Here is a 16982-nt window from a genome sequence, read left to right on the forward strand (position 1 = left end):
ACAGACAACAGATGGCTTTGCTCCGATCTTAGACACACACGTGAAAACATTTCCAAACCGCTGAGCCCCCCTGGGGTGATGGCGCTACGGTGGCATCAGGAGCTGACCTTGAATGGCATGTTGGCTGGCTGGCCATAGCTGGCGATACATGGACACTGCCCCCAGCTGTTTCGGAGGACGAGCTCCCTCTGCTTCTATCATGGAGTCGTCTCCTCCTACTCCTCTCTGACTCCACCTCTGAACTGTCCCCCTGTCATCTCCTCTACCGGGAACATATGTGGTATCCGTATAATCGTCCTCATAATCCTCCTGGCCAGCTTCGCTTTCCTCAGACACCTCCTCAACTGCACCAACTTCAGGAGGTTCATCATGCCCCTCCTCACACTATCCATACTATCGCCACCTAACTCAGACGTATGAGGTGGTGTACCTGCGCCTTCTTGTTGTTGTTGCAGTAGTGGCTGTGAATCAGTGATTTCACCACCACCACCAAATAACTCGTGCGAAGTGTCAAATGCAGCGGATGTGGTGCTTGTACTAGCGCTAGTGGCACTGGCTGCGGGAGATGAGGTGTTCTGTGTTAAATACTCAACCACGTCCTCACAATTTTGGGAAGTGATGGCACGTGCCTTCTTCTGAGCACTGTATTTTGGGACAGGTCCGCATGAAATCACAGCAACACCACCTCGCACAGATCTGCCGGTGCCTGGTGGCCTTCCTCTGGGTCTGCCTCTACCTCTTCCTCTACCTGGTTTGTCCATTTTGTCCATCTCAGGTGGATTCTAGGTATATGCAGTGAGGTGGGTTCACTCAACACAACAGGTAGTAGGATGCAGTGAGCTGGGTTCACTGAACAGTAAAGGTACTTAGATGCAGTGAGGTGGGTTCACTCAACACAACAGGTAGTAAGATGCAGTGAGCTGGGTTCACTGAACAGTAAATGTACTTAGATGCAGTGAGGTGGGTTCACTCAACACAACAGGTAGTAGGATGCAGTGAGCTAGGCTCACTGAACAGTAAAGGTACTTAGATGCAGTGAGGTGGGTTCACTCAACACAACAGGTAGTAAGATGCAGTGAGCTGGGTTCACTGAACAGTAAAGGTACTTAGATGCAGTGAGGTGGGTTCACTCAACACAACAGGTAGTAGGATGCAGTGAGCTGGGCTCACTGAACAGTAAAGGTACTTAGATGCAGTGAGGTGGGTTCACTCAACACAACAGGTAGTAGGATGCAGTGAGCTGGGCTCACTGAACAGTAAATGTACTTAGATGCAGTGAGGTGGGTTCACTCAACACAACAGGTAGTAGGATGCAGTGAGCTGGGTTCACTGAACAGTAAAGGTACTTAGATGCAGTGAGGTGGGTTCACTCAACACAACAGGTAGTATGATGCAGTGAGCTGGGTTCACTGAACAGTAAAGGTACTTAGATGCAGTGAGGTGGGTTCACTCAACACAACAGGTAGTAGGATGCAGTGAGCTGGGCTCACTGAACAGTAAAGGTACTTAGATGCAGTGAGGTGGGTTCACTCAACACAACAGGTAGTAGGATGCAGTGAGCTGGGTTCACTGAACAGTAAAGGTACTTAGATGCAGTGAGGTGGGTTCACTCAACACAACAGGTAGTAGGATGCAGTGAGCTGGGCTCACTGAACAGTAAAGGTACTTAGATGCAGTGAGGTGAGTTCACTCAACACAAAGCTAGGTATATGCAGTGATGAGGTTGGTTAAGTAAACACAACAGGTACTGCAGTATATGCAGTACTGGGTAGTACAATGTGCAGCTTCCTGTCACACACACAGGTAGTCACTGAATGTGCTGGGCTGCTGGCAGTGGCACACACACACTATCAATTGCAAGGCTGTGCATGCAACAAAAGTGTCAGTTTGACACACACAAAAAAAAAAAAAGTACAGGATGAGCTCTGAAAAGAGCTATTGAGGGGTGCTATAAAAGCAATAACAATCAGCCAGGAGCAAGACAAGCAGCCAAGAGCCTAACTAATCTGTCCCTAAAAGAACAAGTCTGCAGCAGCTGTCCCTACTCTGTCTCTAGCAGGCACACGAGTGAGGCTAATGGCCGCCGGAGCCTGCCTTATATAAGGGGGGGGTGGGGCTCCAGGGCTTAGTGTAGCCTGAATGGCTACAATGTGCCTGCTGACTGTGATGCAGAGGGTCAAAGTTGACCCTCATAGTGCATTATGGGGCGAATCGAACTTCCGCAAAAGTTCGCCTGGTGCAGGCGAACGCGAACCCCCAAAGTTCGCCTGAAACCGTTCGCCGGCGAACCGTTCGCTACATCTCTAAAATGGAACCAGTTAATCTGAGAATCAAGCATATAGATGTGAAGCATAATTTTTTGAGAGACTTACAAGGGCAAGTTGAACTGCAGTATTGTCCAACTGAAGACATGATAGCTGACATTCCTACAAAGTCTCTACCCAAGAAAACACCCAGCTCTCTGACCTGAGGAAGCGGCGGTTGCCGAGAAACACGTTGTCACATTGCTTATGATATAAAATAAAAATCTGTTCTAAATCTTTTTACTTAGATACTGCTTGTGAGTAGTCTTGCCTTTTTTTATAGATATAGACAGAATTCTGTCTTTTAATTTGGGCGGCTCCGAGCAGTACCCTACCCAAGAAAAGACATTTGGATCTGATAAAGAAAATTGGACTGTCAGTTTAAGGCGAATATGTTGAGAAGGGATGTTGGATTTAACAACATTATTACTTAAACTGCAGTGCAGTAAAGCAACCACAAGATGTCACTGTCTGTAATGTGAGGTGATCTCTATGATATTGTGATTTCCTGTATTTCTTCTGTGTTCTCTCTGGTCTAAGTAAGCTGCATTTCCTGATGGTGGTGTATGATTTATCTCTGCATGTTTTTCTCAGTAAAATGTTCTAACTTGTTATACCGGGTGCCTATCTGTGTGTACAGACCACTCTGCTCCATCACTTCCTGCCCACCAAAGCTGACCCTGTATAAATACATTGGTTGCTTTAGGAGGAGAGATTTCCCCTATGCCCAGGATGGGTGTGGGACCAATTGCATGTGGAGCCTGATTATAAAAATCTGATCAAAGAATTTCATTTTTTTTTTTTACAAAATTGTTGGGGGGGGGGGGGGTGTCTGGGCAAACTGACCAAATACGTGAAGGGTTTCCTACCTCAGTTTCATAAAAATGTTCTGTCTAGCCCACATTTTTAATCAGTCTCAGAACTGACAAGGCAATTGATTTATAATCAGTGAAACATTTGTATTCAAGCTAAAAGCAAATTTATGTGGCACTCAAAATTTTTTTATATTACAGCCAGTAACAAGGGTTTGCTCTCACCACGTCTTAACATCTGTCACAGACCTGTCCTAGATATGCTCGATGTGGTGCAAAGAAAGGAAGGATCATAACTATTTGAGCATGCAGAGACAGGAGACCGGCATCATCTGTTGCAAAGTGAAATGTTTAATCCACCACTCGTCACAAACCGATCACAGATGTGAGGTTACAATAGGTTACTGCAAATGGCTGAGACTCACGGGAACGTGTGAGAGGAGATGGGTACAAGGGCACTAAATGAACCAGTGACGGGTGTTTCACTTCTAAGTGCATGCTTTTTGGTCATGTTTCGGTCTGGTGTGGAGTCGTGAAACGGTCGTCGCTGGTTCATTTAATGCCCTCGCACCTATCTCCTCTCCCACGTCCATGTTAGTTTCAGCTATTTGCAGTAACCTACTGTAACCTCACGTCTGTGACCGGTTTGTGACCTATGAGTGGTGGATTAAGCATTTCACTCCTTTGTTTCCAATCAAAATATTAATATAAGCCTACATGAATAAAGTCTGAAAAAGGCCTAATTCTGAAAGCTTAATCTTTACATCTTCTAAAGTTTATAAATGGTATCATTCTAATTCAAAAAACTAATAAATACATGATACACACCAATGGAGATGCTGTGAACAAAGTCTCTGATGGTCTTAATGTCAAGTTCATTGCGGTTCTGGAACCTTTTCACCAGATCTTTCTGAAGTTTAAGGATATTTGGCAGGTGCTTCACCATCTGAAGATCAGTTTCCTGAAGAACAGAGACACCTCATAAGAATAAAATTCTCCTAAAGAACAAATAACATTCTAAAGCATCTACAGAACTTGGGGTAAGCATAACCCTGGGGGTACCTTGACCAGTGTCAGGGGGTATCTCAACCATAAGGTCCCAGTGAACTAGTAGCGATTAGGGATGGCCCTGCTTCGGAGAACTCATGGAGAAGCATGTGATCAGTTTGATGAGCTGATAGATTTGTAAGGTTCTGATTTGCTGGTCCTGATCATGTGTTGAACTGGGAAGACATCACAGCAAATCAGGACCTTACAAATCTATCAGCTGATCAAACTGATCACATGCTATACATGTGTATAGCAAGCAACTTTTACTGTAGCTATCTATACTGGGGCAACCTTCTACTGGGGGGAATCTTTAACTCTCTATACAGGGGGGCTACCTGGGGCACAAATGTACCTTAATTTTATTTGGCAGGTGAAATCAAAATTTTGCTATGGGGCCTCATGATATCTAGCTATGCCCCGCCAGGGACCTCATAGTCGTGGACTTGTGGGAAAGCCAGTAATCTGGCCAACATAACCATATCTGATCACTAGAACATGACGGTGAAGGGGTGGGGTTACCTTCTCCAGGAATTTCCAGAGCAGAGGTAGTTTATCCTTTCCATACTTCTGCTGTGCCGCACGTTGTAAATAGCCAACTGAGACTCGCTCTCTGCAGCTCCACACCTTGGAGCAATGCACACTGCTGTCCTCAGGTAAATCCATTATGTCTCTATTGATCATTGAGTCACCATACACAACACTGACGGCGGGATGAAACATGATCTTGTCATCCTTACTGATGTGGTTCTTCACTGTCTCCAGAGCCGTGTCTAGATTCTGCGCAAAAAAATAGAAATCTCTTCATAAAACAGCAACACGTTATTGTCAACAATGTAAACAAGAGGAATATATGAAGTGTAACTGCAGTCATAGGCTATTATATGTCAGCTGCTGTCACACTGGAAGCTGTTCCATCCCATTTCTATTAGATCCTGCAAAAAATTGATCCAACAGTTTTTGAACAAGTGACAATATTCAGTAGTTAAAAAAATACCATCTGGGTTTATTAATTTTGACAAATATGCACAATGTTCCCATTAGGAAGGATGTGTATATAATATTGAAAACTGGACAAATACTTAACTGATGAATTCTAGAGAAAACAGTTTTAAACTGTGAAACCATTATGAACATACAAGAAATCTATATTACTGAACTGTTTGCAGATTAATAGCGTCAAGGGGCTTGATTCACAAAGCCGTGCTAACTGTTTAGCACGGTGTGATAAACAGTTAGCACGTGAAGTGCCATTCACGGACTTTTGCGTGGGCAAAGTGCCGCGATTTGTGCGATCATGGACTTTTGCGCGCGCAATTTGCTGCAAATTGCGCGTGCAAATGTCCGCGATCGCGCAAATCGCGGCACTTTGCCCGCGCAAAAATCTGCAAACGGCACTTCACGTGCTAACTGTTTATCACACCGTGCTAAACAGTTAGCACAGCTTTGTGAATCAAGCCCCATGTCTTTTTAAGCTTTACGTTTTACTCATAGGGCAATAGACGTCATTCATATAGCTGGACCAAAATGGTTCAATTTTCAATAAAAGCTGTACAGCGCTGCAATCTAAGGCAACGCTGTACTGGGGACAGTACAGCCAAGTGTCACTTGGCTGTCCCCTCCAGAGGCACAAAGGCGATCCGCTGTCATAGGCTGATGCATATGACAGAGGATTGCGCAGATTGGCTGGCGGGGGGGAGGGGGGTAGTAGGGAAAAAAAGCACAGATGTATTAAAAATAAAATATTTATAAAAAAATAAATAAACATCCTGGGAGCTATCACAGCCCACCAACAGAAACCTCTGTTGGTGGGCAGAAAACACAGTTAGTTACCTGGTAACATTCTTTTTAGTAACCTCCAGGACAGGTCCACCATGAGACGACATAGGCTCCTCCCAGTAACAGGAAACGTCCAGCTAGAGCACTCTATACATTTTAAACTGACCCCTCCAACACCTGTCAACCACAAGAACTGTTAACCATCCAAGAGGTGTCACACATAATATAACATACTGTACATAACATATATGTATCCCTTATCAGGGTGGGTTACTGACCTGTCCTGGAGGTTACTAAAAAGGATGTTACCAGGTAACTAACACTGGTTTTACCAGTAACCTCCAGGACAGGTCCACCATGAGAAGATGAGCAAGAATCTTACCAATTTTAGGGTGGGCCGACTGCCTGCAGAACCTTTCTTCTGAATGATTGTTGCCTTGCAGACATCAGATTCACCCTGTAATGTCTTGAGAAGGTTTCAAGACTTGTCCACATAGCGGCTCTACAAATCTCTTCTGGCGTAGCACCCGCTCTGTAGGCCCATGATGTGGCAGCTCCCCTAGTTGAATGAGCCCTAACTGTACCTGATAGAGTAGATCCTGTCAACTTATAGGCTTCCTCTATACATAATTTTATCCACTTGGCTATTGTTCTCTTTGACATCTTCATGCCTTTAGTAGCTCCTGAGGTATTGATAAACAGAGCTCTCGACTTCCTAAAGTCCGCTATTCTATCTAAATAAGATATTAGACATCTTCTGACATCCAAGGCTGGTTCTTCATTAAACAAGGGTAACACAATTTCCTGTAATCTATGAAAAGTTGTAACCACATTAGGAAGGAACTCATCACAAGTCTTTAGTATCACTTTATCCTTGAATATAAGACAAACAGGTTTGTCACAACATAACGCCTCCAGCTCGCTCACTCTTCTAGCTGAGGTAATTGCTATTAGAAAAATAACCTTCATTGTTAGTTGTCCTAAAGAAATCTCTGCTACTGGTTCAAAATGATCTCTTTTTAAACTTTTTAATACTAATGATAGATCCCAACTGGGAACTTTCCAATTTATAATCCATCTAAGAGCCTGTAATCGATCTCGTACTCGCTTTGTGTTTTCTTCTACCTGTTGATATGCATCTGCTACTACTAGTAGGTCATCTAGATAAGGAATTACAAGAATTCCCTTTGTATGAAAGTCCTTTATCACTTCTCCCAACACCTTCGAGAAAATGCGAGGTGCTGATGAAATTCCGAAGTGTATGACCCTGAACTGGAAGTGTTGAACTGAGTTTTTTCTTTTTACCGCGAATCTGAGGAACTTTTGTGATGATTCTCTTATTGGGATGTGCCAATAGGCATCTCAGGTCTATGTTTGTCATCACACAGTTGGGGGTTAGCAAGTTTCTCACAGAGAAGATCGATTCCATCCTGAATCTTTGATAAGCTACAAAGGGGTTTAACGGTTTTAGGTTCAAAATTAACCTGAATTTTCTCGTCAGTATCTTTACCATAAATATCGTCGAATAGAAACCTCTGTGTAACTGTTTGCGAGGAACAGGGACTACCACATTTTCCTCTACCATATTTTTTATGATGTCTTGTAAGGCCTGTCTTTTCTCTATATCTCTTGGAAGCGGAGTAGAAATGAATCTGTTCCCTGGAAGGGACTAAAAAATGAATCTTGTACCCCTGGCTTACAAGATTGAGGATGAAATCGTTTTTGCTTATCTTTGTCCACTGGGGATCACATCCTGTTAGACGACCCCCAACTCATTCTTTGGCGTCACTTCTTTTCTTGATTCTCTGGGTTTCGAAAAAGAAAATTCTTCTTCGACCCCTCTATTAATGGCCCAAGGCTTCCTCCTCTGCTGCGGCTTATTATTTTCCTGTCTATTTCTCCTAAAGAATCTTTTATTTTGTATTCATTTCTTTTTCTTTGGGAAACCCTTCTTTTTATTGGAAGTTCTCTCTAATATTTCATCCAGCTGATTTCCAAACAGTAGTTCCCCATCAAAAGATATGTTACGTACTCTTGCTTTTGATGCTCGACTACCATCCCAATTCTTTATCCATAAGTTACGTCTGGAAGTATTAATTAAGGCAGTTGTTCTCTTATATTTTCCGTTGCAGCATCAGTTATAGTCTGTAGCTTTTGATACGACATCTAATGATTCCAAGAACTCTTCCTTAGATGCCCCTCTTTCTACATTTTCCTCTACTTTTTTCACCCATAAGGCCAATACTCTTGCTACACATGTTGTTGCAGCCGCTGGTCGAAAATTTGCCCCTGCTGAAGTCCATGCTTTCTTAAGAGCAAATTCCACCTTTTTATCCTGTGGAACTTTAAGATATCCCAGATCTTCGAAAAGCTAATTCATTATCCTTATTGACCTGAGAGAATTCTGCATTAAGCCTGGGACAACGATCCCATGTCTTCACATCTGCTTCTTAGACATGAATAATTGCCTATCCGGATATTTCCACTGACTCAGAATAGTATTATTTGTAGACTTATGTACAGGAAATGTAAGGAGCTCATCCGGTTCCATTCCCTGGTACAATTTATCATGTAATGATATTTCCTCAGATTTCTTTGGTTCAATCTTCAAAGTATTATTAATAGCTAAAATAAGCTGTTCAGTTTCATCAACTGGGAATCTAAATCTGGAAATCCTCTTAGTATCTGATTGACTCTCAATACTTTTAACTGAAGATGCATCAGACTCATCATTATCATCCTCCTCCCCCTCATCCTCTCTCTCTTCTTCTTCACAGGAAGAAACAATAGGCCTCTTAGTGGAGGATTTACTTTTATTTTTCGCAGGCTGTTCAGGTTGTATTATATCTGTATTAGGCACAGAAGTTGCCGATGCAGCCGCACTAGTGCCAGCATTAACTGTATCAGCTGCAGGAGTCATAGCAGAGGAAAACACTTCTTTTAATGACTTAATCGTAAATCAGCCATCTCTTGTTTAACTGCTGGCATAATCTCTTTCTTTAATCCCCCTGACTGTTCCTGAATTAACTTAACAAAACAGGGCTGGCAAAAATTGTTTAGTATAGGTATGGGCAAGTTTTGTATCACAGAGCGGGCACCGCCTCCTTGGCCTTGAAGGGTCAGTAGACTCTGCGCCCTGTAACAAAACATAAAACAAGACAGAATCACCAGTCTGCCTAAGATAGTAAACAAAAAGGACACCCTGGGGAACATACACCAGAAAGTGATAAAGTAAGCTTCCCTGCTCCAAAGTGAATCAAAATAGGTACTTGTATAATATATAATATACAATATACAATGACCACAACTGAGGCTGTCAATAACAGAATATATATATAGCTAAGGTATAATAATCAGTATATGCATCCATAGGCAGTCTACCTACATACAGTACATATATATATATATATATACAGTGGGTTGCAAAAGGATTCGGCCCCCTTAAAGTTTTCCACATTTTGTCACATTACTGCCACAAACATGAATCAATTTTATTGGAATTCCACATGAAAGACCAATACAAAGTGGTGTACACATGAGAAGTGGAACGAAAATAATACATGATTCCAAACATTTTTTACAAATAAATAACTACAAAGTAGTGTGTGCATAATTATTCGGCCCCCTTTGATCTGAGTGCAGTCAGTTGCCTATAAACATTGCCTGATGAGTGCTAATGACTAAATAGAGTGCACCTGTGTGTAATCTAATGTCAGTACAAATACAGCTGCTCTGTGAGGGCCTCAGAGGTTGTCTAAGAGAATATTGGGAGCAACAACACCGTGAAGTCCAAAGAACACACAAGACAGGTCAGGGATCAAGTTATTGAGAAATTTAAAGCAGGCTTAGGCTACAAAAAGATTTCCAAAGCCTTGAACATCCCACGGAGCACTGTACAAGCGATCATTCAGAAATGGAAGGAGTATGGCACAACTGTACACCTACCAAGACAAGGCCATCCACCTAAACTCACAGGCCGAACAAGGAGAGCGCTGATCAGAAATGCAGTCAAGAGGCCCATGGTGACTCTGGATGAGCTGCAGAGATCTACAGCTAAGGTGGGAGACTCTGTCCATAGGACAACTATTAGTCATGCACTGTACAAAGTTGGCCTTTATGGAAGAGTGGCAAGAAGAAAGGCATTGTTAACAGAAAGCATAAGAAGTCCTGTTTGCAGTTTGCCACAAGCTATGTGGGGGACACAGCAACCATGTGGAAGAAGGTGCTCTGGTCAGATGAGACCAAAATAGAACTTTTTGGCCAAAATGCAAAACTCTATGTGTGGCAGAAAACTAACACTGCACATCACTCTGAACACACCATCCCCACTGTCAAATGTGGTGGCAGCATCATGCTCGGGGGGTGCATCTCTTCAGCAGGGACAGGGAAGCTGGTCAGAGTTGATGGGAAGATGGATGGAGCCAAATACAGGGCAAACTTGGAAGAAAACCTCTTGGAGACTGCAATAGACTTGAGACTGGGGCGGAGGTTCACCTTCCAGCAGGACAATGACCCTAAACATAAAGCAAGGGCAACAATGGAATGGTTTAAAACAAAACATATCTATGTGTTAGAATGGCCCAGTCAAAGTACAGATCTAAATCCAATCGAGAATCTGTGGCAAGATCTGAAAACTGCTGTTCACAAACGCTGTCCATCTAATCTGACTTAGTTGGAGCTGTTTTGCAAAGAAGAATGGGCAAGGATTTCAGTCTCTAGATGTGCAAAGCTGGTAGAGACATACCCTAAAAGACCGGCAGCTGTAATTGCAGAAAAAGGTGGTTCTACAAAGCATTGACTGAGGGGGCCGAATAATTACGCACACCCCACTTTGCAGTTATTGATTTGTAAAAAATGTTTGGAATGATGTATGATTTTCGATCCACTTCTCACATGTACACCACTTTGTATTGGTCCTTCACGTGGAATTCCAATAAAATTGATGCATGTTTGTGGCAGTAATGTGACAAAATGTGGAAAACTTCAAGGGGGCCGAATACTTTTGCAACCCACTGTATATATATATATATATATATATATATATATATATATATATATATATATATATATATATACACATGCCAAGCAGTACCATGCCCAACACCCAGTATACACATCTATATAGGCCGACATGTAACCTGAACTCAGATGTCAGTCCCATATATATGTGTATGTCTGTGTGCAACCATAAGTAACACTAATACACAGACCTCAGACAGGCGTAATCAGTATATGCATCCATAGGCATATAATCTATAAACTGTCCAGGTAAAATACAGACCTCAGATCAGACGCTAAACAGGTAAACCAATCATGCTGTCAGCCATTAGGTTAAACATAATAAAGTCAGACCTCAGCATAGACGCGGCCCAAGGCGTTCGGCTCATACCATAAAGGTCCCCAAGCCTTCCGCCAATCTTACCTTTCCTGGCTCCTGCTCAGCATCCATCCCGCTCCGCTCACACAACGAAATGCCGAGCCATGCAGGTTTCCGGCGTCTCTTCTCCCATGCGGCCGGAAGTGACGTCACATAAAAGCGGAAGTGCTCTAAACGAGCGCCGCCATTGAGGGAAAAACATCCGCCAACCCTCTGGAGGCCTAGGATCGCTCCTCCCATCAGTTCCGGTGCACCAACAGCCTCCGCCATAGGGGAATCATGGACGCTGCACGCGTCCTCTCGGAACCACCACAACCCGGGCAGCCAGGACAGCCTCCGGAGAAGGTAACCACCGCTTCTCCCATCGGACCCTACATCCTCTCCAGGCAGGTCCACCATGCATCGCCAACCAAGTCCCTGGCACACCTGGCCTGACGGACCGACGAGCGACCTAGAGCACTCTTGTTCCCTGGAACAGGAAATGTCAACTGGTGTTTGAGGGGTCAGTTTAAAATCTATAGAGTGCTCCAGCTGGACGTTTCCTGTTCCTGGGCGGAGCCTATGTCGTCTCATGGTGGACCTGTCCTGGAGGTTACTGGAAAATAGGGGGGGGGGAAATCGCTTGTGTGCTGAGTTGTACTGCCCTGCAGAGAGCCCTTAAAGCTGCAGTGGCCTCAATTGTAAAAAAAATAGCCTGGTCACTACGGGGGTTTAAGACCATGGTCCTCAAGAGGTTAAAGAGCTTGGGGGTTCCAAAGCTTATGCATGGAAATATAATTTGTGTAAACAATATTTACCAAAAAACCAAAGCAATACTTTCAGTGTGTGTTGTTATCAGGATGGGACTCCTCTAATAAGCACTGCTATACTAACATTCAAAAACTGTAGTATGGTGGAGTGGAAAAAAACACAGGAGGGTCCGGGAGCCCAATCTGGTGTAATATCGTTATGATACCAGGAAAAAGTTATACAAGGTTAGAAAATATACTCACAAAGGTGGGTTGCTGTCTGAGGCAACCACTCGTTGTCACATGTGGGGAAAAAACGTCCCCACTCGGTGGTCGTTGCTCCAAAAGTTATGGACTTCAGGGTCAGGGGATGATCCCTTTTGCCAAAACCCCTTTGGATTGGGGGTAAGATACTAATAACTATATTTAGAATTGGAGGTGCCAGTAAGGTATAAACTGATAAATAATATGCTCTAAAAGGTAGTATCTACCAATAACTCATAAAAAGGTGGAGCTCCTACCTTAATGGTGTATCATAAAATTAATTGGCAATATGAAGTTTGTGATAAAATGAAAAAAAAAACATTTATTGGTGCACTTGACAACGCATTTCACGGTGAAAAAGCGCTTCCTCAGGTCAGTGTTAGAACTCGGCGCCCGGCAGCCACACTCATACTCTGTCAGGCACTAACACTGACCTGAGGAAGCGGTTTTTACCATGAAACGCATTGTCAAGTGCACCAATAAGTGTTTTTTTTTGTTTTTATTTTATCATGAACTTCATATTGCCAATTGATTTTATGACACACCACTAAGGTAGGAGCTCCACCTTTTTATGAGTTATTGGTAGATACTACCTTATAGAGCATAATATTTATCAGTTTATACCTCACTGGCACCTCCAACTCTAAATATAGTTGTTAACATTCAAAAACATTGTATTGAAACCTAATAAAATCACAAATACATACAACCATGTACATATACATATACATATATCGCTGATATGTGTAAAATAGCATACACAAGCTGTTATTCTGTGCTGTAAAAAAGATTGTATCAATCTTTCAATCATCTTTAAGATGGCCTACCCCCCACAACACCTTAACTCTCTTAGCCAAACAACTATTCCACCACCCTACCTAGTGTGTCCCTCCCCCCTCCCCTTTAGATTGGAAGCCTTTTGCTGCGTCGTCCCCCAGTGTGTCCTTCTTGATCTTGGAACCCCACCAATGACACCCTTCCCATGGAGTAACTCAGACTTGAATTGCTGGGCCTCTGTAAAATTACATGATCATGCATTTTATACCCAGTGGCGTAGCTAAGGAGCTGTGGGCCCCATTTTAAGTTTTACATTGGGCCCCCCAAGCACTCTGTACATAACAATTGATATGGCGCACCAAAACCTGCCAATGGTAACTACAGTGTCAGAGGTGCAAGAAGGGGATGGGGAACAGTTTGTTAATAATTACCACTATTATTATTATTATTTATTGTATTTATAAAGCGCCAACATATTACGCAGCGCTGCACAATAGATAAATGGGTTAACATACAGGTAGAACATACGGAAACTCACAACAAAACAAGATCATGCAAATGATTTGATAACAATACAGTGTCATAGGTCAAAATAGAGACTGTTCGAGTCTACAAGAGGGGTGGTTGCGAGTAAGATTGCATAATCAAGCTGGATACGTTAGGGAGGAGGGCCCTGCCGGAGGCTTACAATCTAAAGGGTGGGGTGGAGACAATAGGTGCGTCTTTTGAGAGGGGGTCTAACAGAACATATTATGGTGCTGGTGTAGGGGGGTATGCGAGCGTGAAGAGGTGAGTCTTGAGAGCTTGTTTGAAGGTATTAAAGGTGGGGGCGAGTCTGACGGCTGGTGGGAGAGAGTTCCAGAGAGTAGGGGCAGCCCTGGTGAAGTCCTGCAATCGTGCGTGTGACACTATTTAAAGAATCTATATCTATAGAAGTGATTATTATGAGCACAGGACCAATAGAGAACTAATACTGCAGTTGAGGGAGGGCCCCTGTGACCCAAGGGGCCCTGGTGCGGTCACAACCTTTGCATCCCCCTATTGCTACACCACTGCTTATACCCTGTCTGCATGTATAACCTTGTGCTACCTCTCTGTCTGTCACCCCTTGTTAATGATGTATGTATCTGTATTTGTTGTCCAGCACTGCGTAATATGTTGGTGCTTTATAAATACAATAAATAATAATATCAAAGAATGTGATTTACCATATTTAAAAATGGAGAACAGCACTGATGGTGACACATGGTGACGAGTGCATTATGGTTTATATCGCTTTGGTTTTGGAGGGAAATAATGCTTATTGAATTGTATTAGGATATTGGCGACTCCTCCTATTTACCAGTCTAACAATCCCACCTTCTTTATTCTCGTTGAAATATAATTTCATTCCTTTGCCCCAATGACATGTCTTTACGTTTGTGTCAGTGTGTATAGTGTGGTGTGATCTCCGTGGTTACCGTCAGTACGGGATTAATGACTCGGGACACAAAGTCTTTCTCCCAGTTGTTCCGCTCATCTTTTGTTGACCAAACTTCACCAAAGCCACCGGTTCCTGTGAAACCAAACAGATAAAGATGGGGTTTCAGCTCCTTCACAACACTCCAGCGTCTAATGAAAGACAATGTATGTATGAAAGGCAGCACACAGCTTTTGTCAGGCACTGGCTGGTGTAGGGAGGAGCTCAATGGTTCACTCATGGGAATGTAGGGTACGGGTTCCATGGCTCCCAAAGGTGAAGATCCCATAGGTGAGTATAAGGGGGGAAAGGGGGATTGTTACTCTTGTGCATTCTGCATTAATATATTCAAACCAGACAATAGGAACAAACAGCAACAACAAAAAATGTGCACACAGTCAGAATAATATAAAAATATAATATTTAGATTTAGATATATAAAGTCAAAAAGGAAGTTGGGTGGGTGAATTAATGAACATAATGAGAAAAGAATGGCAAGAGACCCCACCTAACGCCCCCTACTGTCATTGGGGTGGTGGAATAGGGAGGTTGTGTGCAATTTCAATAACAATACAAGATTCGGTATAAAGTGTACTCAAATACTGAAATACTTTATTAATATCAAAACATGGGAATGGGGGTAAGGTGATTAAAAACTAAAGAAGGAAATTTGCGGAGTCAGCATATGCAATATATATGGCCGGCCATACAGTCCAACAGACCACTCACTACATACACTCATACATTCCCCCATGCAGCCTAATATAACTCAGCGCTGAGATAATTTTCACAGGAGGACCATGATACAGAGTCCAATAGACTTCTGACGTCTCTTCAAGGTTAGTAACATACAGGTGGTTAGTTGTAATCCATATAAATGTTCATTCTATATATATATAGCAGCTGTTAGCAAGCTTCAGCAATGATCAGGGATGCATGCACAGCATAATGAAAAATGGAAAGATCTCACCAAAGTCTCTTGGAACCTCCGCAGCGCTGCTTCCGAATGCTGCTAGATCGATGGGGTGTGTATGGTCATCATCGGGGGCCCCCCCTCCACCAGGTCGTCATGTGTATAAAGCTGTCAGCAGGGCACAGCGTGGAAATATGGCTGGCTGGCGTCCCAGCTCAGCGCGGATAACAATCTCCACGGACTTCCGTATGGAGCGCCCGTCCTACTGCCTGCAAAGACTCCTGGGTAAGGTAGTTCCCTTGTCGTGGGTAGTCTGGACGGCCACACGTTGCGTTGGCTCCGCCCACCGACGCGTTTCACGCTGTGGGCGTTTCTTCAGGGTGTAGTTCCCTCCCTCTGTGCATCCATTTATATTAGACTACGACCTCCTCCTTGGCTAGCCATTGGTCAGCACTCACCATGACAACAGCCACCTCCAGGATTCAACAGAGACGAGCACAGTTTCAGGAAATAGCAAGTGGGCACGTTCTTACTGCACTTGTCAATTAGACACTACACATAGCGTCATTTCAGCAATTCAGACCTTTCCTTAGTATCATTTCTACTTCACAGAAGGTATAAAATTCATCCCTACTGAGAGTTTCTTTATTTTATTTGGATGATTTTGAGATGTCTAATTCCCAACTTGATGCTCCCCTTGTTCCTACTAAATTAAAAAAAGAGATCTATAAAAATGCCTCCCCTGTCAAATAATAAGTATGTATCTGTCTTTTTAGAGACAATCCAACAGGATTTAAAAACGTTTGATTGGACTAAGAGACCAGAAAGGTTCAATCTAACTAAAGATGAGCATGAAGCTCTTAAAGAGCTTCAGGAAGCTAAGAATTTGATCATAAAGCCAGGCGATAAGGGGGGCAACGTGGTCCTCCTAAACGAGGAGGACTACGTTGCCGAATGCAAACGATTACTAAGTGACCGTGATACTTATCAAAAATTATCTGATAATCCATTTCCCCTGATAGCCCACAGAGTTAACAATTTGATAGATGATGCATGGAGCAAAGACGTAATTACAGAGGAAGAACGAGAATATATGAGGGTTGATACTTTCAATATTCCTACCTTTTATACAATACCAAAGGTCCACAAAAGCGTGTCTAAGCCCCCGGGCCGCCCGATTGTGGTGGGCATAGGGAGTCCTACACAACGCTTGGGTAAACATGTGGATGAACGCTTAAAACCATTGGTGAGCCAATTACCGTCCTTTGTGCTAGATACTAAGAATTTTTTGGGAGTACTTGGAGACCTGAGGGTCCCCCCGGGCTCCCTCCTCGTTGGGGTCGACGTGGAGTCGCTGTACACGTCGATCCCGCACGAGGAGGGACTCCGGGCAGTACAATTCTTTTTACAGGGCCATTATCCAGAATTCCTTGATTTCAACCAGTTCATTTATGATGCGGTTGACTTGATTTTGCATTTGAATTGCTTTTCCTTTGATGGACTGTTCTACAGGCAGACCAGGG

General features: G+C 43.3%; 1 protein-coding gene across 1 annotated transcript in view; it reads right to left on the minus strand.

The window, feature by feature from the left end:
• The window catches only part of LOC137504562 (E3 ubiquitin-protein ligase RNF213-like), a 526907-nt gene that overhangs the window by 74080 nt on the left and 435845 nt on the right, over nucleotides 1-16982 (minus strand). The window contains exons 46-48 of the mRNA XM_068233144.1: nucleotides 14548-14642; nucleotides 4685-4942; nucleotides 3944-4076 (exon numbers count right to left, since the gene is read on the minus strand). Coding sequence (XP_068089245.1) covers nucleotides 3944-4076; nucleotides 4685-4942; nucleotides 14548-14642 — 486 coding nt within the window. The remainder of the gene's footprint in view (nucleotides 1-3943; nucleotides 4077-4684; nucleotides 4943-14547; nucleotides 14643-16982) is intronic.

The sequence above is a fragment of the Hyperolius riggenbachi genome, chromosome 4, assembly GCF_040937935.1.
Source record: "Hyperolius riggenbachi isolate aHypRig1 chromosome 4, aHypRig1.pri, whole genome shotgun sequence".
NCBI lineage: Eukaryota > Metazoa > Chordata > Amphibia > Anura > Hyperoliidae > Hyperolius > Hyperolius riggenbachi.